Source organism: Bos indicus x Bos taurus, chromosome 29, assembly GCF_003369695.1.
Source record: "Bos indicus x Bos taurus breed Angus x Brahman F1 hybrid chromosome 29, Bos_hybrid_MaternalHap_v2.0, whole genome shotgun sequence".
Lineage (NCBI taxonomy): Eukaryota > Metazoa > Chordata > Mammalia > Artiodactyla > Bovidae > Bos > Bos indicus x Bos taurus.
This window is the reverse complement of record NC_040104.1, coordinates 45,246,396-45,269,925: the sequence shown is the minus strand read 5'-3', so window position 1 is coordinate 45,269,925 and position 23,530 is coordinate 45,246,396. Positions and strand designations below refer to the sequence as shown.

Here is a 23,530-nt window from a genome sequence, read left to right as displayed (position 1 = left end):
TTTTTTTAATCTGGAAAGATTCCATGTGCAGCAGAGCAACTAAGCCCACGAGCCACAACTACTGATCCTTGCTCTAGAGCCTGTGCTATTCAACAAGAGAAGTCCCACAATGAGAAGCCCATGAACCACAATGAAGAATAGCTCCCACTTGCAGCAACTAGAGAAAGCCCATGTGCAGCAACGAAGACCCAGCGCAGCCAAAAATTAATTTAAAAAAATGCAGTGGAGGGGCGGTCTCAAGATGGTGGAATAGGGCAGGGAGACCACTTTCTCCCCCACAAATTCATCAAAAGATCATTTAAATGCTGAGCAACGTCCACAAAACAATTTCTGAACACTGGTGGAGGACACCAGGCACCCAGAAAGGCAACACATTCTCTTTGAAAGGAGGTAGGACAAAATATAAAAGACAGAAAGGCAAAAGAGTTAGGGATGGAGACCTGTCCTGGGAGGGAGTTCTGAAGGAGAAGTTTTGACACAGTAGAAAACCCTCTCACAGGTGGGTCTGTGGGGAGTTTTGGAATCTCAGAAGGCAACGTAACTGGGAGGAAAAAAAAAAAAAAAACCCACAGAATACACGCCTAAGCACAACTGTCAGTAGAGAAGTAGCACAGATGCTCATGTCTGCCACAAGTGAGTGGGGGCTGGACAGGGAAGCATGGTCTGCATGCTTAGGGTAAGGACCAGGCCTGAATGCCCTGAGGACAATCTGAGGGAGCTAACATCAGATAGCAACTCAAACTGTGGAATCACCAGAAAGAAAAAAAAAAAAAATTTGAATTTTCCTGCATAAGGCTCTAACGCACAGCCTGGCCTGCTCACAGAACAAAGGACTGAATGAATACCAAAGGAGAGCTGGCTGGCTGCACACAGGCCCCTCCCCATGCTGGAGGCAGAGAGGCAGGTGGGCGACAGCAGAGCTGGAAGGCAAGCGGCAATCTCGGCCCCAGAGATGGCATTCTCCACCAAACTGTGAGCAGGCTCCCAGTTGCTAACCACATCTTCCTGGGATCCTGGATGGTTGACATCTGCCGGGAGGGTCGCAGCCTGAGATCAGCTCTCCACAGAAGACACACGGCACACCTGAGATGGTGCTCTCACAGCACACCCAGGAAACAGAGCGGCCAAGAACAGGAAGGTGAATAAGATGCACAGCCCACCTGGGACAGTGCACTTTCCAAGCACCTGGTCACCTACACTGCTTGAACCTGGGAAGAGCACAAAACGCAGGCTCAACTGAGTCTGTGCCCTTCAGAGTACCCAAGAACCTGAGTGGCTTAGACCTAGGAAGTGCACGATACGCAGGGCCCGCTTTGGACAGTTCCTTTGCAGAGCACCCTGAAGCCTGAACAGTGTAGACCTGGGAAGCACACACTTCCATGAGCTGGTGCAAACCCAGTGTGGTCCACACACTGCAAGCACTCCTCACACATGCCAGCAATATTTGTTTACAGCGTTCCTCCCTCCCCACAACACAACTGAACAAGTGAGCCTTATGTCAGGGTGCAAATTAGACACTGAAGAGACTTGAAAACAGAGGAAGCAAAATAAACAAAGAGGAGGTAATTGCTCTGGAAGTGACAGGTGCAACACATTAAAACCCTGTGGCTAACATTGACTAAGCATTAGAGGGGCCTATAAACCTTGAGAAGAAGTACAAGCTGGAAAAAGGAACTATCTGCAACTGAACTCACCCCACACTGCCCACAACAGCTCCAGAGAAATTCCTAGATATATTTTTACTACCATCACTTTTTAATTTTTTAAATTTAAGTTATTTATAATTCCTTTAATTTTCATTTTTATAACCTACTATTACCTTGCAAACAGAAGAATCTACTTTTAAAGCAAATTTCGTATATATATGCTTTTTTAATTTTGTGATTGATTTTGCTTTGTGTTTTTTATATTGTATGTTTGAGAGTCTAACCTCTACTCTAGATTTTTAATCTTTGCTTTTTGGTATTTGTTATCAATTTTGTACCTTTAAGAATCTAATCTCCAGTATCGATTTTTAATTAGGGATGTTATTACTGCCTTGATTGCCCTCTCCCCTTTTGACTCTCCCCCAGGTCACCTCTGTCTCCTCCCTCCCCCTTCTCTTCTCTACTTAACTCTGTGAATCTCTCTGGGTATTCCAGACTGTGGACAGCACTTACGGAACTGATTACTGGCTAGACTGCTCTCTCACCTTTTGACTTCCCCTCTTCTCCTCCTGGTCACCTCTATTTCCCTCTTCCCTCTTCTTTTCTCCATGTAACTCTGTGAACCTCTCTGGGGTGTCCTTCACTGTGGAGAATTGTTTCACCACTAACCTAGATGTTTTATCATCTGTGCTGTATGGATGGAGAAGTCTTGAGGCTACTGTAAGAGAAAGAATGAAAGTCAGAGGCAAGAGGCTTAACTCCAAAACTTGAGAACATCAGAGAACTCCTGATTCCAGGGAACATTAATAGACAAGAGCTCACCCAAAAGTCTCCATACCTACACAGAAACCAAGCTCCACCCAAATGCCAAAGTTCCGGTGCAAAACATACCACACTAATTCTCCAGCGAAGCATTAAAAGCCCTGAGCATTAAAAGACAGGCTGCCCAAAGCCATGTCAAACGCATAGACATCCTAAATCTCATTACTGTACACTTCATTGCACGTCAGACAGAAGAGATTCAGCTCCACCCACCAGAACACAGGTGCAAACTCCCCAAACCAGGAAACCCTGACAAGCCACTAGTCCAACCCACCCACAGGGAGCAGGCTCCACAATAAACAGGAACCATGAATTCCAGCCTACAGTAAGGGCACCCCAAACACAGCAATCCAAACAAAATGAAAAGACAGAGAAATATTCAGCAGGTAAAGGAACATGATAAATGCCCACCAAACAAAAGAGGAGATAGGAAGTCTACCTGAAAAAGAATTCAGAACAGTGATAGTAAAGATGATCCAAAATCTTGAAAACAAAGTGGAGTTACAGATAAATAGACTAGAGACAAGGATTGAGAAGATGCAAGAAATGTTTAACAAGGACCTAGAAGAAATAAAGAAGAGTTAATCAATAACAAATAAGGTAATAGCTGAAATCAAAAGGACTCTGGACAGAACCAGAATAACTGAGGCAGAAGATAGGATAAGTGAGGTGGAAGATAGAACAGTGGAAATAAATGAAGCAGAGAGGGAAAAAGAAAAAAAGAATTAAAATAAATGAGGACAACCTCAGAGACCTCTGGGACAATGTTAAATGCTCCAACATTCGAGTCATAGGTGTCCCAGATGGGACAAAAAGAAACGGTATGAGAAAATACTTGAGATAATAGTTGAAAACTTCCCTAAAGTGTGGAAGGAAATAGCCGCCCAAATCCAAAAAAACCCAGAGAGTCCCAAACAGGATAAACCCAAGGTGAAACCCCCCAAGACACATAACAGTCAAACTAATGAAGATCAAACACAAAGAGCAAATATTAAAAGCAGCAAAGGAAAAGCAATAAATAACACACAAGGGGATCCCCATAAGGATAACAGCTGATCTTTCAATAGAAACTCTTCAGCCCAGAAGGGAATGGCAGGACATATTTAAAGTGATGAAAGAGAAAAAACTACAATCTAGATTACTATACCCAGCAAGGATCTCATTCAGATATGATGGAGAAATTAAAAGCTTTACAGACAAGCAAAAGCTAAGAGAATTCGGCACCACCAAACCAGCTCTTCAACAAAGGCTAAAGGATCTTCTCTAGACAGGAAACAAAGAAAAGTTTTATAAAATTGAACCCAAAACAACAAAGTGGATGGCAATGGGATCATACTTATCAATAATTACCTTAAATGTAAATAGGTTGAATGCCTCAACCAAAAGACAAAGACTGGCTGAATGGATACAAAGCAAGACCCCTATATATGCTAACTACAAGAGACCCACCTCAAACCAAGGGACACATGCAGACTGAAAGTGAAGGGCGGAAGAAATATTTCACACAAATGGAGACCAAAAGAAAGCAGGAGCAGCAATATTCATATCAGATAAAATAGACTTTGAAATAAAGACCATGAAAAGCAACGAAGAAGGACACTACATAATGATCAAAGGATCAATCCAAGAAGAAGATATAACAATTATAAATATATATGCACCCAACATAGAAGCACCTCAATACTGAAAGCAAATGCTAACAAGTATGAAAAGAGAAATTAATAGTAACACAATAATAGTGGGAGACTTTAATACCCCACTTAGACCTATGGATAGATCAACCAAACAGAAAATTAGAAAGGAAACACAAGCTTTAAATGATACAATGGACTAGTTAGACCTAATTGGTATCTATAGGACATTTCACCCCAAAACAATGAATTTCACCATTTTGTCAAGTGCACATGGAACATTATCCAGGATAGATCACATTCTGGGCCATAAATCTAGCCTTGGTAAATTCCAAAAAATTGAAAGCATTTCAAGCATGTTTTCTGATCATAATGCAGTAAGATGAGATGTCAACTACAGGAAAAAAACTATTAACAATACAAACATATGGAGGCTAAACAACACACTTCTGAATAACCAACAAATCACAGAAGAAATCAAAAAGGAAATCAAAATATTCATGGAAACAAGTGAAAATGAAAACACAACAACCCAAAACCTATGGGATTCAGTAAAAGCAGTGCTAAGGGGAAGGTTCATAGCAATACAAGCTTACCTAAAGAAAAAAGAGAAAAATAAATGCCCTGACTCTACACCTAAAACAAGCAGAAAAAGAAGAAATGAAGAACCCCAAAGTTAGTAGAAGGAAAGAAATCATAAAAATCACAGCAAAAATAAGTGAGAAAGAAACAAAGGGGACTATAGCAAAAATCAACAAAACTAAAAGCTGGTTCTTTGAGAAGATAAATAAAATAGACAAACCATTAGCCAGACTCATCAAGAAACAAAGGGAGAAGAATCAAATCAACAAAATTAGAAATAAAAATGGAGAGATCACAACAGACAACACAGAAATACAAAGGCTCATAAGAGACTACTATCAACAACTATATGCCAATAAAATGGACAACTTGGAAGAAATGGACAAATTCTTGGAAAAGTATAACTATCCAAAACTGAATCAGGAAGAAACATAAAATCTTAACAGACCCATCACAAGCACAGAAATCAAAAATCTTCTAACAAACAAAAGCCCAGGACCAGATGGCTTCGCAGGCGAATTCTAACAAAATTTAAAGAAGAGCTAAAACCTATCCTACTCAAACTCTTCCAGAAAACTGCAGAGGAAGGTAAACTCCCAAATTCATTCTATGAGGCCACCATCACTCTAATACCAAAACCAGACAAAGATGCCACAAAAAAGAAAACTACAGAGCAATATCACTGATAAACATAGATGCAAAAACGCTTAACAAAATTCTAGCAAACAGAATTCAACAACATATTAAAAAGATCATACATCATGACCAAGTGAGCTTTATCCCAGGGAAGCAAGAATTCTTCACTATTCACAAACCAATCAATGTGATACACCACATAGCAAATTGAAAGATAAAAACCATATGATTATCTCAATCTACATGGAGAAAGCCTTTGACAAAATTCAACATCCATTTATGATAGAAACTCCCCAAAAAGCAGGCATAGAAGGAACTTACCTCAACATAATAGAAGCCATATATGATAAACACACAGCAAATATTATCCTCAGTGGTGAAAACTTGAAAGCATTTCCCCTAAAATCAGGAACAAGACAAGGGTGCCCACACTCACCGTTACTATTTAACACAGTTTTGGAAGTTTTACCCATAGCAATTAGAGAAGAAAAAGAAAAAAAAGGAATCCAGATTGGAAAAGAAGAAATAAAACTCTCACTATTTGCAGATGACAAGTCCCCTACATAGAAAACCCTAAAGATACTAGCAGAAAATTACTAGAGCTAATCAGTGAATATAGTAAAGTTGCAGGAAATAAAATTAATACACACAAATCCCTTGCATTCCTATACACTAACAATGAGAAGACATAAAGAGAAATTAAGGAAACAATCCCATTCACTATTGTGACGAAAAGAATAAAATACTTAAGAATAAATTTACCTAAAGAAACAAAAGACCTATATATAGAAAACCATAAAACATTGATGAAAGAAATCAAAGATGACATATATGGATGGAGAAATGTACCATGTTCATGTATCTGAAGAATCAATATAGTGAAAATGAGTATACTACCCAAAGCAATCTATAGATTCAATGCAATCCCTATCAAGGTATCAATGGTATTTTTTCACAGAACTAGAACAAATAATTTCACAAATTAAGAATCTTGAGATAGAAGAATGGAACTGGAGGAATCAACCTGCCTGACTTCGGGCTCTACTACAAAGCCACAGTCATCAAGACGGTATGGTACTGGCACAAAGACAGAAATATAGATTAATGGAACAAAATAGAAAGCCCAGAGGTAAATCCATGCCCTATGGACACCTTATCTTTGACAAAGGAGGCAAACATATACAATGGAGAAAAGACAATCTGTTTAACAAGTGGTGCTGGAAAAACTGGTCAACCACTTGTAAAAGAATGAAACCAGAACACTTTCTAACACCATACACAAAAATAAACTCAAAATGGATTAAAGATCTAAATATATGACCAGAAAAAATAAAACTCCTAGAGGAAAACATAAGCAAAACACTCTCTGACATAAATCACAGCAAGAATCTCTATGACCCATCTCCCAGAGTAATGGAAATAAAAGCAAAAATTAAAAAATGGGACCTAATTAAACTTAAAAGCTTTTGCACAACGAAGGAAACTATAAGCAAGGTGAAAAGACAGCCTTCAGAATGGGAGAATATAATAGCAAATGAAACAACTGACAAAGAATGTAAAAAATATACATGCAGCTCATGCAGCTCAATACCAGGAAAATAAAGGACCCAATAAAAAATGGGCCATAGAAATAAACATACATTTCTCCAAAGAAGACATACAGATGGCTAACAAACACATGAAAAGATGCTCAACATCACTCAATATCAGAGAAATGCAAATCAAAACCACAATGAGGTACCATTTCATGCCAGTCAGAATGGCTGCTATCAAAAAGTCTACAAACAATAAATGCTGGAGTGGGTGCGGAGCAAAGGGAACCCTCTTACACTATTGGTGGGAATGCAAACTAGTACAGCCACTATGGAGAACAGTGTGGAGATTCCTTAAAAACCTGGAAACAGAACTTCCGGAAGACCCAGCAATCCCACTGCTGGGCATACACACCAAGGAAACCAGAATTGAAAGAGACACATGTAACCCAATGATCATTGCAGCGCTATTTACAATAGCCAGGACATGGAAGCAACCTAGATGTCCATCAGCAGGTGAATGGATAAGAAAGCTGTGGTACATATACACAATGGACTATTACTCAGCCATTAAAAAGAATGCATTTGAGTCAATACTAATGAGTGGATGAAAGTGGAGCCTATTATACAGAGTGAAGTAAGTCATAAAGAAACCCACCAATATAGTATATTAATGCATATATCTGGAATTTAGAAATATGGTAACGATGACCCTATATGCCAGACAGCACAGGAGACACAGATATAAAGAACAGACTTTTAGACTCTGTGGGAGAAGGTGAGGGTGGGATGATTTGAGAGAATAGCATTGAAACATGTATATTATCATGTTTCAAAACTGGATTACCAGTCCAGGTTCGATGCCTAAGTGAGGGTGCTCAGGGCTGGTGCACTGGGACAACCCAGAGGGATGGGATGGGGAGGGAGCGGGGAGGGGGGTTCAGGATGGGGAACACATGTGCACTCGTGGCTGATCCATGTCAATGTATGGCAAAAACCTCTACAATATTGTTATTAACCTCCAATTAAAATAAATTAGTTTTTTAAAAAACTAAAAAAGAAAAAAAGCGCAGTGGATCAAATGATTGTTACAATCCCTGAAGTTGATGATCTGGAAAGACTCACTTTCATGGTGGTATTTCACTTTATTATCAGTATTTAAAGCAAATCCCGGATTAGAATCACTGTTGTATAAAACAGTGCTAAAATTGTATATTCCACCCACCACAGAGAACTTTGGTATGGAATAATGAAGACAAAAGCATGACACCTGAAGAATGTCGGTAAAGAGAATTACTCAAATAGCCATCTGCTTGTTTCTTACAAACTTACTCCAGGAGCTTCTGTGCATCATAGTATCCAATTGGATGAACAGGAATGTTTGGAAGACCGACAGCCTCTGCGATTTCACGTCTATAAGCATATTCTGAAAAAGTTGAACATATTTCTAATAAAAATGGAGTCCCTTTCAAAATGTTCTCTGTAAATCACACTAAGGTGAAAGTCAAAAAAATAACAATAATAATAAGGTGAAAGTCACTGTCATGCCTGACTCTTTGCAACCCCAGGGGCTATACAGTCCATGGAATTCTCCAGGCCAGGATACTGGAGTGGGTAGCCTTTTCCTTCTCCAGGGCATCTTCCCAACCCAAGAATCAAACCCAGGTCTCTTGCATTGCAGAATTCTTTACCAGCTGAGCCAAATCACACTAAACACACTTTTAAATTTCATATACTAGAACTGTTAAAAAGACAGCTTCAAATGTTAACAAAAATGTGCTGCAACTGAAACTCTCATACATTTCTTCTAAGAGTGTATATACTCTTTACAGTCACTTTATTTTTTATTTATTTTTTATTTTTTTAAAATTTTTAGCCGCGCGCGGGCGGCCGGGCCGAGCCGGGCCGGGCCCGCCCCTCCCCGTTGGCGTCCGCCGCCACCCCCTTTTACAGTCACTTTAAACAACTTCTTTGAAAATTAATATTATGCAGAAAATTATACGCTATGGCACAACAACTACGCTCCTAGTATTTACCCAGGAAAGACAGAAACATGTTCACAGAAAGACCTGCACAAGACTGCTCATAGCAGCTGAATCTGGGTAGCCAATACTGGGAACCATCCTGATGTTCACAAACAGGAGAATGAATAAGCAATTTATAAAGGAGTCCCATAATAGAATTCTACTCAGCAATTAAAGGGAAGGAACTATCAATACACACAATAACATGACTAATCTCTACTTGTTATACTGAGTGAATGCAGCAAAACAAATGATGAGGAAAAAAATCACAGATTTTTCTATGACAAGACAATTAAACTGAGAAGGAAAAAGGATAACATGCTCTGTTTGTGGCAGTCTTTGCAAGTGTGAAATGTGCATCTGCATAGTACATTAACCAGACCTCCTCAAAGTAGAATAATACCAACCTCTGAGAAAAATGAATCCTTTCTTATGATGTCAGTATTGACATTTTAAGGTTAATATTTCTTTTTCACACCATACATGGAATAGTATTGACCAAAGGCTTATTCTATTCATGCATTACTAGATCAAAATATCTTTGGTCAACTTAATGTACAAATCTAATCTGTCAGTATGATGCATAAATTCTTTTCTCAAAAACATATAAAATTGCATCTCTAACTCCCAACCAGTGGAACAGTTCTCAGAGCTTCTGAGAATCTGTTCCCTGGGTTATACTCCTCAGTTTGGCATAAATAACATTATCTTTCCTTTCTTCTTAGCTTGACTGTTACTTGATTTTCTGTCAACACACAAAAGAACAGATATAATCTGATTCAATTTATATGAAGCTCAAAACCAAGCTAATGAATGACAAAAGATATCAGAAAATGGCTGCTTCTAGGGGTGGGGCTATGGTAAAAACTGACCAAAAATGGGCACCAGAGAACTTTCTGAAGTCACAGAAATGTCCTATATCTTATTTTGAGTGACACAGATACATACAACTTTTTAATTTAGTGAATTAACGCTTAAGATCTTTGCATGTTATTACATGTAAACTCTACCTCAAAATAAAAACACATATCCTGTCATTTCTCCAGATTTAAGAAAAATAAAAGCTATTTTTCCATTTTTTTCTCCAAAATTTCAAATCACAAGAAATTTATTGTTAATGTTCAGCTGCTCAATCGTGTCCAACTCTTTGCGACCCCGTGGACTGCAGCATGCCAGGTTTCCCTTTCCTTCACCATCTCCCAGAGCTTGCTCAAACTCATGTCCATTGAGTCAGTGATGCCATCCAACCATCTTGTCCTCTGTCATCCCCTTCTCCTCCTGCCTTTAATCTTTCCCAGAATCAGAGTCTTTTCCAATGAGTTGGCTCTTCACATGAAATGGCCAACATATTGGAACTTCAGCTCTAGCATCAGTCCTTCCAATGAATATTCCAAGTTGATTTCCTTTAGGATTGACTGGTTTGACTTCCTTGCAGTCCAAGAGACTCTCAAGAGTCTTCTCCAACACTAAAGTTCAAAAGCATCAATTCTTCCGCACTCAGCCTTCTTTACTGTCCAACTCTCACATCCATTCATGACTAGTGGAAAAACCAGAGCTTTAACTAGACACACCTTAGTTGGCAAAGTAATATCTCTGCTTTTGAATATGCTGTCTAGGTTGGTCATAGCTTTTCTTCCAAGGAGCAAGCATCTCTTAATTTCATGGCTGCAGTCACCATCTGCAGTGATTTTGGAGCCCAAGAAAGTAAAATCTGCCTCTGTTTCCATCTATTTGCCATGAAGGGATGGGACCAGATGCCATGATCTTAGTGTTCGGAATGTTGAGTTTTTAAGTCAGCTGTGTCACTCTCCTCTTTCGCCTTCATCAAAAAACTTTTTAGTTCCTCTTTGCTTTCTGCTACTAGGGTGGTGTCATCTGTATACCTGAGGTTATTGATATTTCTCCTGGAAATTTTGATTCCAACTTGTGCTTCATCTAGTCTGGCATTTCACATGATGTACTCTGCATATAAGTTAAATAAGCAAGGTGACAACATATAATCTTGATGTACTCCTTTCCCGATTTGGAACCAGTCTGTTATTCCATGTCTGGTTCCAAATGTTGCTTCTTGACCTGTATACAGGTTTCTCAGGAGAAAGGTAACGTGGTCTGGTATTCCTATCTCCTTCAGAATTTTCCACAGTTTGTTGTGATACACATAGTCAAAGGTTTTAGTGTAGTCAGTGAAGCAGAGGTAAATGTTTTTCTGGAATTCTTTTGATGTAGGTGATTGTAAAAGCTAGTCTTTTTATGGCAAAATGACATAATAATACATTACATGGGATTTTTTAAATTTAGAGCAATAATCAAAAAAGGGCAATGAATAGACAAAATAACATTGACAAAATGGTATTCATTATCTCTAATTTTTTGTGTCAGAACTATCCCATAATAAAGAGTGAAATTAAAAGAAAAATAAGAAAGGACACAAAAGGGAATTTCTACAATGTCATCTTTTAAATCTGAGCATAGTAAACAGAAATATTCTAGTTGATTTTATTTTATGTTCATAATTTTAGCTTTTTATAACAAACAGAGCTTAGGAGAAGTTGCATTTTTCAAAACTTGGGAATAAAAGGGCTAAGTTAGTAAAGTTCAGGTAGATACATGATTTTATCACAGGATAATACGTATTGCTTAAAAAAACCTATGACAATGTACTATGTTTAAAAACTTACAAAGCCAAATACATAAGCTTTAAAGGAGTCTACAATTAGATAGAAGGATCCAAGATGAAAAATAAATATGGAAATACCACCAATACTTTGGTAACCTACTTTATCCAAGTTATAAACCTTTATTAATTTTAAACCACACAAACTAAATGATGACAGATTTTTGTAAATGTTATCAAATAGCTGAGTACATTAAAAATATGCTCCAAGTTCTCTTGTTAATAATTATACAGCAGGGCATTTCAGCATGAGACAAATACATGGACTCTGGAGCCAGATAATCTGAATTTGAATCCCCACTCCTCACTTAATGGTGCAATGAACAAGGCAGACTGTTTACTTCTTTCTGGTTTCACATTCCCCATCTGTCAAGTAGAGATAATAACACAACAAAGCTTATAGGGTCGTTAATGCATTTAAAAGCTAGAATTTTGGAAACACTCCTTGAAAGTGATCACTATTGTCTTTACACAGTAATGACACAATAAGCATTTTCCAGACCCTGTATTCAAAATATGCCATTTCAGGGATTTATAGAGTTTGTTTTACTGTCCCTTATCTACAATTAGAAATTTTTAAAAACTGCAAAATCCATTAATTGGGAGAGGGCATTTATTAATACTTGGCAACAAAACATGATCTGATATAAACTAATTTGGCAGCAAGATCTGACTTGAGCAGACCTGAGGCTATTTATATTATTTATGTACCCTCTGCTTAAAATGATTATTCATACATTTTACTGTAAAATATTTACATGCTTGCTTCCCACATTTTGTCCCAGCCTATGTGAATGTTATGCAGTAAGGTATATGCACCATCTTACTTTTAAATATTTGAAAATGTCTGCATTTCAAAACCTACCAGATGCAATGGTTCCAAACAAGGGATAAGGGACCCAAACCAATAATTTTCCGACTTCAAAACCCTTTAATTTATTCTTAGATGCAAAGACAGTAAGAAAATGACATACTTATCCTTTTGTCAAAGGGAATCTTTTGATAAAATCACTTCAAAATGTTAAAAGTCTCTGTGATGATTGAAGCCTGATCACTCACCATTTGCCGGGTAGCCAGGTGTGAGAGGGTCCCCTGCACCATTAAGATTTAAGATATTTCCACGCTGAACACCACCTCCAGGAAGATTCCAACCATCCGGATATGCCTCCACCCCAGGAGCAAAGTAATCAGCAGGATCTGAGTACAAAATGATCCCTCTGGCCCCAGCTAGCTGGGCATTTTTAACCTGGAAAACAGACTTTCTTATTTTAGGTTGGTTATTTGAAATTACATTTAAATAAGTAACTAAAACTTATCTTCCATCCTTATTTTTAATCCTTATACTTACAACAAAGGACATCTCACAGAATTGGTTTTGTCTTTTTCTTATGCAAGCTCTGAAACCTAGTTTCCAGGGCTGGATTAGCCCTTGGAGCAGATTTTTTTTAATGTACATACCAGTGGTAACAGGTACCTACTATTTCCTTCCTCTAGTCTAGAAGCACAATAAACAAGTAGATTTCACAGACTAGATTCCCATTTCTTCTATGGTTGAAAGAGAATATTTTTTAAATTAATTTCCCACAAAAGGGAAAAAAAAAAAAAATCAAGTACTCTATGTGCTCAGTCCCTCAGCTGTATCTGATTCCTTGTGACCCTATGGTCTGTACCCACCAGGCACCTCTGTCCATGGGACTTCTCAGGTAAGAATACTGGAGTGGGCTGCATTTCCTACTCCAAGGGATCTTCCCGACCCAGCGATCGAACCCCTATCTCTGGCATCTCCTGCACTGGCAGGCACAATCTTTATCACTATACTACCTGGGAAGCCCCAAATCAAGTGTTGGTAACTTTCAAAACTGCTGTGCATAGATTGGCTTGTCTCATTACCTCTAACAAAGAATTAACACCAAAATTTAATTTAGTAAATATTTTCAAAGATAATATTTAAAGATACTAAAGACTAACAACAAATCCAATGCACGCTACTTCATAGACTACAGGGACAATGTGTAGATATGGAAAAACCTGCAATGTTCTCCTTGAACTTCTACAGAGGCCAAATTCCAACGACCCAGGTTAAAACCTGCCTATAAACTAGCACATGCACCCTCCCTATTAGGCAGGAATGATAAAGAGTATGGGAAAATCATGGTCATCAAAAAATTTTAAGTATGTGGTTCTACCCATGTAAGATACAATATGAAAAACAGAAAGCGTTAGTCCCTCAGTCATGTCTGACTCTCTGCGACCCTATGGACTGCAGACCACCAGGCTCCTCTGTCCATGGGATTCCCCAGGCAAGAACACTGGAGTGAGTAGCCATTCCCTTCTCCAGAGGGTCTTCCGGAGCCTGGGATTGAACCCAGGTCTCCTGCATTGCAGGCAGATTCTTTACTGTCTCAGCCATCAGGAAAGCCCAAGATACAATATTACTTTTTATTTTTACTGAAAAGAAAAACAAAGAGTTGTGTTTTTTTTACCTTATTTCCTCTGAAAATTTTCCCATATCTGGCAATCAGAATCTTCCCAGAGCAATTGATTTTCATGTCCCGCTCCAGTTTAAAGAAGTCTTCAGTTCGTGCATAGTTAACATACACCAGGTCACCCTGTTGAGAACATAGATGACTTAGTACAAGAAAGATTTCATAAAAGAGGTTTCTCGGCATGAAGACTGTTTCGCATTTTTGAAAGAGGAAAGAAGCAAGAGTATGTAAGAGGGTCAAAAAAGCCTCTGATAAGAGATTCAGGGGAGAAATGAACTTGAATTGAGAAGGCAATTAGCTGGGTAGAGACTTATTAATTAAATATTAAGTTTTGTTTACATCAATGTCTCCTCTGTAGTGACTATACAACTATAGAAAAGCATTCCCCAGGAAAATGTACATAAACAAATACACTGTCCTATGCAATTTGGAGGGACAAGGTTCCCTAGGTTAAAAAGCCCTTCATGAGAGCTTTATTCTCTTTGAAGTATATTCACAATGCATCTTCACACAACCAGGTAAGAAATAATGGTCAGGTAATGCCACTACTTTACAAATTTGGCTTCATATCATTATAATGATCACAAGGAAATCTCTGAGTCTCAACATTATCATTTGTAAAATGGCCTGCTAGATTAGATCAGTGTTCTTCACACACTTTTTTTTTTTTTTTTTTTGCTTACCTACTCCTTAAATTAATTTTGAAAAGCAATGTATCTCTCCTTTATTTTTAGGTTCACATCTGAAATTGTTTGTCATATCTTTAAGTTGCCATAAAGAATACAATTTCCAGCACATTACAAATATTAACATTTTCAGAAGCAATTTTACCTCTTTTATTTATATCCAAAAGAATTTAAATACTATAATGATTTATTATTCAACATCATTCAACAACATTGTAAAGCCACACTCTTCAGTCAGAATTTTATCATCAAGTTTTCTCCTTGAACGTGTATTTTCCCCCTTGCCTAAAGCATCTTACTATATACTAAGGTGACACCAGGGTGTCCTGCCTAGATTCCTCCTCATTGAAGATGCCCTTGCTCCAGAGAAGGAAGGCTCTCTGCAGGCCATCAGAGGGCTCTCTGTCAGCCCTTGCTCAAGACCAGCTACACACAGCCACTCTGCTCGAGGTCATGTCCTTCCAGGATACACATGGTCAATGACTGATCCATGTGGGAACAGAAAGATCTGGTCATCTTTGTCCAGCCCAGGGCATTCTGAAGGGCTATTCTGACTCCAGAGCAGCCCATTGGGTCAGTTGAGGCTGTCCTTGAACTGGCATTGAACTGCAATTTCTCCCTCTGTTTGTTCCAGCTTCCTTCCCCTCCCTGCCACAGATATTGATCCCAAGAGAACACTCCTTAATTAACATCTAGCATGGCAAATTCCATTTCAGTTTCTGCTGCCTAGAAATCTGGATAATGCTTGTAAATCTTAATCACTGCCAAACCTGCCTTGATTAAGAATCATGTGTATAGTGTTTAAAAATATTTATTTCCTATGACAAGCTGTACATGTTAGGAAAATTCTTCAAGTGACTTACTATTATAATTATTAGCAGTATCAAAGTGAGTCTAAGCATCATTACAAACTTTCATAAACAATGCCTAAGCATAAAATTTTGCTTGAAATACAACTTTCAGTGCTATGGGATGTTAAAACATTTGGTCATAGATCTATGGATGAAAAAATTATTTCCAGAATAAGTCAGGACTATCAGTTCCATTCACATTTCTCATTGTTAGACATGTTTTGAGAAATTTTAGGATATGAATGAAAAAAAAGTTGTTATGGAATTTTCCCTGAATTATTTTAACTCTTTCCAAGTTACAACCCCTAAATCTCACACTGATCTGTTATCCAAGTTAATTCTAATGGTTTTAGCTGGAAACTCAATTAGACTCATCTTTAATTTTGTTCAACTATAAACCATTTGACTTGACAAATTTCTGTCACCTAGCTATTAGAATCTTTCACTAGCATCTCTTTGTTTGGAGGCCTAGAGATTTTTTTTTTTTTTTTTTTTACAACTCAGAGATATGTTTCAGGATGGATGAGTGATGTCTCTCATTCATAAAATAAGAAATAAATAATTGTAAATGAGGGAGGTGGGAACAGGGGACCAGCAGAGCCTTACCACAGGCTAGTTCTCAATTCCATGAAGAATCCACTGAGAAACAAATAATGTGATTGTTTTATTTTAAATGATCCTATATCTGCCTTTGGAAAGTCTTTACATACCCTAGTGTTTGAAGTCCCCATCCTACACTATTTCTAATATCCTATCCTTGTCTCACACTATTTCTAGTATCCCATCATTTTATTTTGGTTATTGTTTTCCTCTTTGACTATGTCTCATAACACATGCACAACAAATTTATAATGTATTGCAATAAGGTTGTTTCCAAGCTGACTCTCGGATTCCTTCCACAAATATGTTGAAGACATATCATTCTAGGGACTGCAGATACAGAGAATCCCTGTCTTTGAAGAAACTTTTGTTCATGTGGAAGGCAGAGACAATAAATCATAAAAGTAATAAGCAAATTGTGAAAGTGAAGTTGCTCAGTCGTGTCTGACTCTTTGCAACCCCATGGACTGGGGCCTACCAGGCTCCTCTATCCATGGGATTTTCCAGGCAATAGTACTGGAGTGGATTGCCATTTCCTTCTTCAAGGGATCTTCCCAACCCAGGGATTGAACCCGGGTCTCCTACATTGTAGACAGACGCTTTACCATCTGAGCCACCAGGGAAGTCCTGGTAAAAGCAAATTGTATACAATATTAAAAAGTGATGAGTTCTATAGAGAAAAAAAATTTAAGTTTAAATATAGTAAGCAAACAGACCTTGTATTCAGTTGTGTGCAATTTCCAAAAAAAAAAAATGAAGAAAGCTTATTGAGAAAGTGACACTTGAATCTTTACTTCAGGAAAAGGATTACTTTTAGCTATTATTTTTCTTCCCAAGATTGATGCAAGATCAACAAACTATTGATGATAGCACTGTATGTCTGGTTTATAATCATTAGCCTTCTCTAGAGCACACTTTTATTCCAACTGTGAATACATAGCCATTAACCAATTTGGTTCCAGTGAATTCTGTTTAGCATAAATGTTCTACTTGAAATTTATTCATATATAATATCACCAACTTTGGGAAAACTGACTACTTCTTTAAATGCCTGTAAATTGTAGCTACCTTTTAATCTGCACATCTTACAGAACAAATTGGGATGGAGAAGGGACAGGAGAAGAAATTAGTTTGAAAATGACAGAAAACTTTGAAAATGAAAACAAGTGTAGGCAGACAGGTCCTCTTGGCACTTCACAAATGCAAGCTGTCATTGCTAGTTAGAAAAAATCTTTGTTTTCAGACAATGACCTTCTTGTAAAATTTACACTGCACAATTGTTCTATAACTGGAAATAATTAACAATGTTGCACTGTTAGAATTTTCCATTTCTTTCAAGCTTCCATCTTCCTGTTCTTGTTAATAGAGACAGAACTGGGACATAAGATCAATGGTTTTCAAAGCATGGTTCCTGAACCCAGAGTCAATACCATCTAGGACCTTACCAGAAACAAACTCTCAGGCTTCACCCAAGATCTAGTGAAATTTAGGGGGTGTGAATCAGAATCTATGTTTTATAAGCCCTCTAGATTATTGTGATACAAGCTAAGTTCAAGAACCACTGAATTAAACTATAATTACAGACATTGTTGAATTGCTAATATAAATAACCTAAAGCAAAACTTCCCTGATAGCTCAGTTGGTAAAGAACACGCCTGCAATGCAGGAGTCCCCAGTTCAATTCCTGGTTTGGGAAGATCCTCTGGAGAAGGGATAGGCTACCCATTCCCATATTCTTGAGCTTCCCTTGTGGGTCAGCTGGTAAAGAATCCCCTTGCAATGTGGGAGACCTGGGTTTGATCCCTGGGTTGGGAAAACCCCATGGAGAAGAGAAAGGCTACCCTGTCCAGTATTCTGGCCTGGAGAATTCCATGGACTGTATAGACCATGGGGTCGCAAAGAGTCAGACACGACCAAGCCACTTTCATTTTCAGAGGATTCAGATGTAGATCCACAGATGGTGTGTGCTTAGTCACTTAGTTAAGACCAGGATCCTCTGTCCATAGAGATTCTCCAGGCAAGAATACTGGAGTGGGTAGCCTGTCCCTTCTCCAAGGCAACTTCTCACCCAGGAATCGAACCAGGGTCTACTGCATTGCAGGCAGATTCTTTACCAGCTGAGCTACCCAAGATCCATAGACGCTTATGGTGAAACATCCTAAGAACACATACAGACATACATAATTAAAAAACAAATACATGAGAATCCCATGTATTTTCCAGCCTTGCATTAATATAGAAAGTTTAAATCTACTTGAAAGAAATGAGTTAATCATCTCTATAATATAATTTTCTTATGAGTAAAATAATTCTGTCATAACTGGACAGTTGCATTTCAAAGAATCAAACTGGACCACTTTCTCATACCATTAAAAAAAATAAATCCAAAACAGATTAAAGAGTTAAATGTAAGACCTGAAATCATAAAATATCTAGAAGAAAACATAGGTAGCCCACTCTTTGACATCTGTCTTAGCAATGTATTTTTTTGGATAGGTCTCCTCAGGCAAGGGAAACAACAGCAAAAGTAAACAAATGGGACAATCTCAAACTAAAAAAGTTTTGCACAACAAAGGGAACTAACTCTCAATATAACTAAAAGGCTGTCTACTGAATGGGAAATGTATTTGCCAATGATACATCTGATAAGAGGCTAATATCCAAAATATACAAAGAATATAAACAAACAAACAATCCGATTGAAAAAATGGGCAGAAAATGGAACAGTCATTTTTCCAAAGAAGACATACAGATAGCCAACAGGCACATGAAAAAATGTTTAACATCATTAACCATCAGGGAAATGAAAACTAAAACCACAACGAGGGACCTAAGTTCGCAAGCAGTCCAGTGGTTAACACTCTATGGTCCCATTGAAGGGGCACAGGTGTGGTCCCTGGTCAGGGGGGAGCTAAGATCCCACATGTTGTGAGACACAGCCAAAAAAAGAAAAAAAACACAGTGAGATATCACCTTACATCTATCAGAATGGCTATCACCAAAATGACAACAAATAACGTGATGGTGAGGATGCAGAGAAAAGGGAACACTCTGGCACAGTTGCTGGGCTTCCCAGGTGGCTCCATGGTAAAGAATCTGCCTGCCACTGCAGGAAATGCAAGAAAAGATCCCTGGATCAGGAAGATCCCTTGGAGGAGGAAATGGTAACCCTCTCCAGTATTCTTGCCTGGAAAATCCCATGGACAAAGAAGCTTGGCGGGTTATAGTCCATAGGGCTGCCAAGAGTCGGCCACAACTGAGCACACACACACACTGGCATGGGCAGTCGCTATGGAAAACAGCATGGTGGTTCCCTCCAAAATTAAAAATAGAACTGCCATACAGTGCAGGAATTCCACTCTTGGGGCATATCCAATCCTGATATTTATCAGAAAACAAAAACACCAATTCAAAAAGACACATGCAACCCTATGTTCACTGCATCATCATTTATAATAGTCAAGAAATGGAAGCAACTTAAACTCCCATCAAAGAAGATAGATAAAGAAGATGTGGAAAATATAATATAATCTACAATGCAGTATTACTCAGCCATAAGAAGAATGAAATCGTTTCATTTGCATCAACACAGATGGACCTAGAGGGTATTCACCTGAGTGAAATAAGTCAGAATAAGAAAGACAAATACCTGATGACTTGACGTACATGTGGAATCTAAAAAACACATGAATAAACAAAGCAAAACAGTGACAGTCATAGATACAGAGGGCAAGCTGGTAGTTGCCGAAGGGGAGGGAGTGAAAGGATGAGAGAAATACGTGAGGGAGATTGAGAAGTATAAACTTCCAGGTACAAGATAAAGAAACAGGTATGAAATGTACTATCTGGAGACTATAATCAGTAACTATTAATACATCATATCTTTGTGTAGTGACAGATGGTAACTAGACTCATTGTGGTGATCATTTTGAAATATACAAAAATAATGAATCATGTTGCATAACTGAAACTAATAGAGTGTTATGGGTCAACTGTACTTCAAAAACAAATGCATAGAGGTCAGATCTGTGGTTACCAGAGATGGAGGGTGAGGGGTAGTGGGTACTGGAGAAAGGCAGTCCACGTGTATAAACTTCCAGTTAAAAGATAAGTAAGTACTAGACTTGAAATGTACAACACGGTAAATAAAATTAATTCTGCTGTATCTTATAGGAAAGTTATCAAGAGAATAAATCCTAAGAGTTTTAATCACAAGAAAAAAATTTTTTTTTATATTTCTTTGTATCTTTATCACTAAATTTGTTGTCATAATTTTGTCATGATGTATGTAAAGTCAAATCATTATGTTGTATATCTTAAGCTCGTACAGTTATTCTTGTTTAGTTGCTGAGTCGTGTCTGACTCTTGTCACCCTGTGGAGTGTAGCCCGCCAGGCTCCTCTGTCCATAGGATTCTCCAGGCAAGAATACTGGAGTGGGTTGCCACTTTCTTCTGCAGGGGATCTTCCTGATACAGGGATCGAGCCCATGTCTTCTGCATTGCAGGCAAATTTTTCACTACTGAGCCACAAGGGAAGCCCCAAACTTATAGTCTTATTGAGATACCAATTATATCTCAGTAAAACTAGAACATTCAGAAAACTAAGATTATGGCATCTGGTCCCATCACTTCACAGGAAATAGATGGGGAAACAGTGGAAACAGTGTCAGACTTTATTTTTGGGATCCAAAATCACTGCAGATGGTGACTGCAGCCATGAAATTAAAAGATGCCTACTCCTTGGAAGGAAAGTTACGACCAACCTAGATAGCATATTCAAAAGCAGAGACATTATTTTGCCAACAAAGGTCCGTCTAGTCAAGGCTATGGTTTTTCCAGTGGTCATGTATGAATGTGAGAGTTGGACTGTGAAGAAAGCTGAGCGCCGAAGAATTAATGCTTTTGAACTGTGGTGTTCGAGAAGACTCTTGAGAGTCCCTTGGACTTCAAGGAGATCCAGCCAGTCCATTCTAAAGGAGATAGTCCTGGGTGTTCTTTGGAAGGAATGATGCTAAAGCTGAAACTCCAGTACTTTGGCCACCTCATGTGAAGACTTTACTCATTGGAAAAGACCCTGATGCTGGGAGGGATTGGGGGCAGGAGGAGAAGGGAACGACAGAGGATGAGATAGCTGGATGGCATCACCTACTCGATGGACATGAGTTTGGGTGAACTCCAGGAATTGGTGATGGACAGGGAGGCCTGGCGTGCTGCAATTCATGGGGTCGCAAAGAGTTGGACATGACTGAGCGACTGAACTCAACTGAAAACTAGAAGAAAACAAATGAAAAAACAAAAAGAAACAAAAAACAATGTACAAAACTAATTGGGGAATTTTCACTGGTTATAGAGTAAACCTACAAACTGAGCGCTTATCTTATAAAACTCTGTCTTCCCAGCCAGAAACATGATCTTCTTCATACATAATATTGTCACTGCTCAAAAAATTTCACTGTTCTTCAACCAGTCACACTCATTTAATAATTTTTACAATTCATTTTATATTTGAGGGCTATTTTAAACTACATATTTGTTATATTTTCTGCTATTACATATCATTTGTCCTTATATTTAATTGGTAATATCATGGCTATTTTTAAATAAAGAGCTATTAGTATTTTGGGGATATTCTGACTGTATCACTGTAAATAAAGAATGAGGAAATTAAGAAAGACCCAAAGTGTGAAAATATAAAGAGAACACTGGATAATGTCACAATAAAAGAATTCTCTTCAGTAAAAAGCATTATAGACAACATGAACAAATATGAATAAAATTAGAAGATGTTTGCAATATTTAAACCAATATGGGATGAATAACTAAAATATTTAAGAAACCACTGAAGTTAGTAAGAAAATGGCCAGAAATTCAACAGGAAAAGATGGCTGGTAATCATTTCACAGCATGAAAAAAAAAAAAAAAAAAAGAATAGCTAACAAATAAGTATGCTTAGATATCTATGATCTCATTTTTAATCAAAAATGTGAGTCAAAATAAATTAAAACAACAGTAACACAATCCAGTTCAGTTAAGTTGCTCAGTCGTGCCTAACATTTTGTGACCCAAAGGACTGCAGCACACCAGGCTTCCCCTTCTATCACCAACTCCTGCAGCTTGCTCAAACTCATGTCCACCGAGTCAGTGATGTCATCCAACCATCTCATCCTCTGTTGTCCCCTTCTCCTCCTGCCCTCAATCTTTCCCAGCATCAGGGTCTTTTCCAATGAGTCAGTTCTTCACATTAGGTGGCCAAAGTATTGGAGTTTCAGCTTCAGCATCAGTCCTTCCAATTAAAATTCAGGATTGACTTCCTTTAGGATTAACCATTTTGATCTCCTTAGTGTTCAAGGGACTCTCAAGGGTCATCTTCTCCAGCATCACAGTTTGAAATCATCAATTCTTTGGTGCTCAGCTTTCTTTATGGTCCAACTCTCACATCCATACATGACTACTGGAAAAACCATAGCTTTGACTATATGGACCTGTGTCGGAAAAGTGACATCTCTGCTTTTTAACATGCTGTCTAGGTTTGTCATAGCTTTTCTTCCAAGGAGCAAACGTTTTTTAATTTCATAGCTACAGTCACCATTTGCAGTGATTTTGGAGCCCAAGAAAATAAAGTCTGTCACTGTTTCCATTGTTTCCCCATCTGTTTGCCATGAAGTAACTGGACCAAATACAAAAACAGAATAGTTTTTCATTTTTCGAAAGTTGAGTTTGAAGCCAGCTTTTTCACTCTCCTCTTTGACCTTCATGAAGAGCTCTGTAGTTTCTCTTCACTTTCTGCCATAAGGGTGGTATCATCTGCATATTGGAAGTTATTGATGTTTCTCCCAGCAATCTTGATTCCAGCTTGTGCTTAATCCAGCCCAGCATTTCGCATGATGTACTCTGCAAAGAAGCTAAATAAGCAGGGTGGCAATATAGAGCTTTGACATAACTCCTTTCCTGATTTGGAACCAGTCCACTGTTCCATGTCCGGTTCTAAGTGTTGCTTCTTGACCTACATACAGATTTCTCAGGAGGCAGGTAAGGTGGTCTGGTATTTCCATGTCTTTCAGAATTTTCCACAGTGTTTTGTGATCCACAGAGTCAAAGGTTTTGGTGTAGTCAATGAAGCAGAAATAGATGTTTTTCTGGAACTCTCTTGCTTTTTCTATGACCCAACAGATTTTGGCAACTTGATCTCTGGTTCCTCTGCCTTTTCTAAACCCATTTTGAACATCTGGAAGTTCTCAGTTCACGTACTATTGATGCCTGGCTTGGAGAATTTTGAGCATTACTTTACTAGCGTCTGAGATGAGTGCAATTGTGCAGTAGTTTGAACATTCTTTGGCATTGCCTTTCTTTGTGACTGGAA

At 38.2% G+C, this 23,530-nt stretch overlaps 1 protein-coding gene across 2 annotated transcripts in view; it reads right to left on the bottom strand.

The window, feature by feature from the left end:
- Positions 1 to 7,974: 7,974 nt before the first annotated feature.
- The window catches only part of LOC113885839 (glutamate carboxypeptidase 2), a 32,739-nt gene continuing 17,183 nt past the window's right edge, over positions 7,975 to 23,530 (bottom strand). Inside the window, exons 5-7 of one of the 2 annotated variants that reach the window (XM_027531554.1) lie at positions 14,031 to 14,156; positions 12,607 to 12,793; positions 7,975 to 8,275 (exon numbers count right to left, since the gene is read on the bottom strand). In XM_027531554.1, the coding sequence (XP_027387355.1) occupies positions 8,178 to 8,275; positions 12,607 to 12,793; positions 14,031 to 14,156 (411 nt within the window). In that variant the 3' untranslated portion in view covers positions 7,975 to 8,177. Of the gene's footprint in view, positions 8,276 to 11,666; positions 11,914 to 12,606; positions 12,794 to 14,030; positions 14,157 to 23,530 lie in introns of those variants that run through there. The other variant, XM_027531555.1, reaches the window with a different exon arrangement.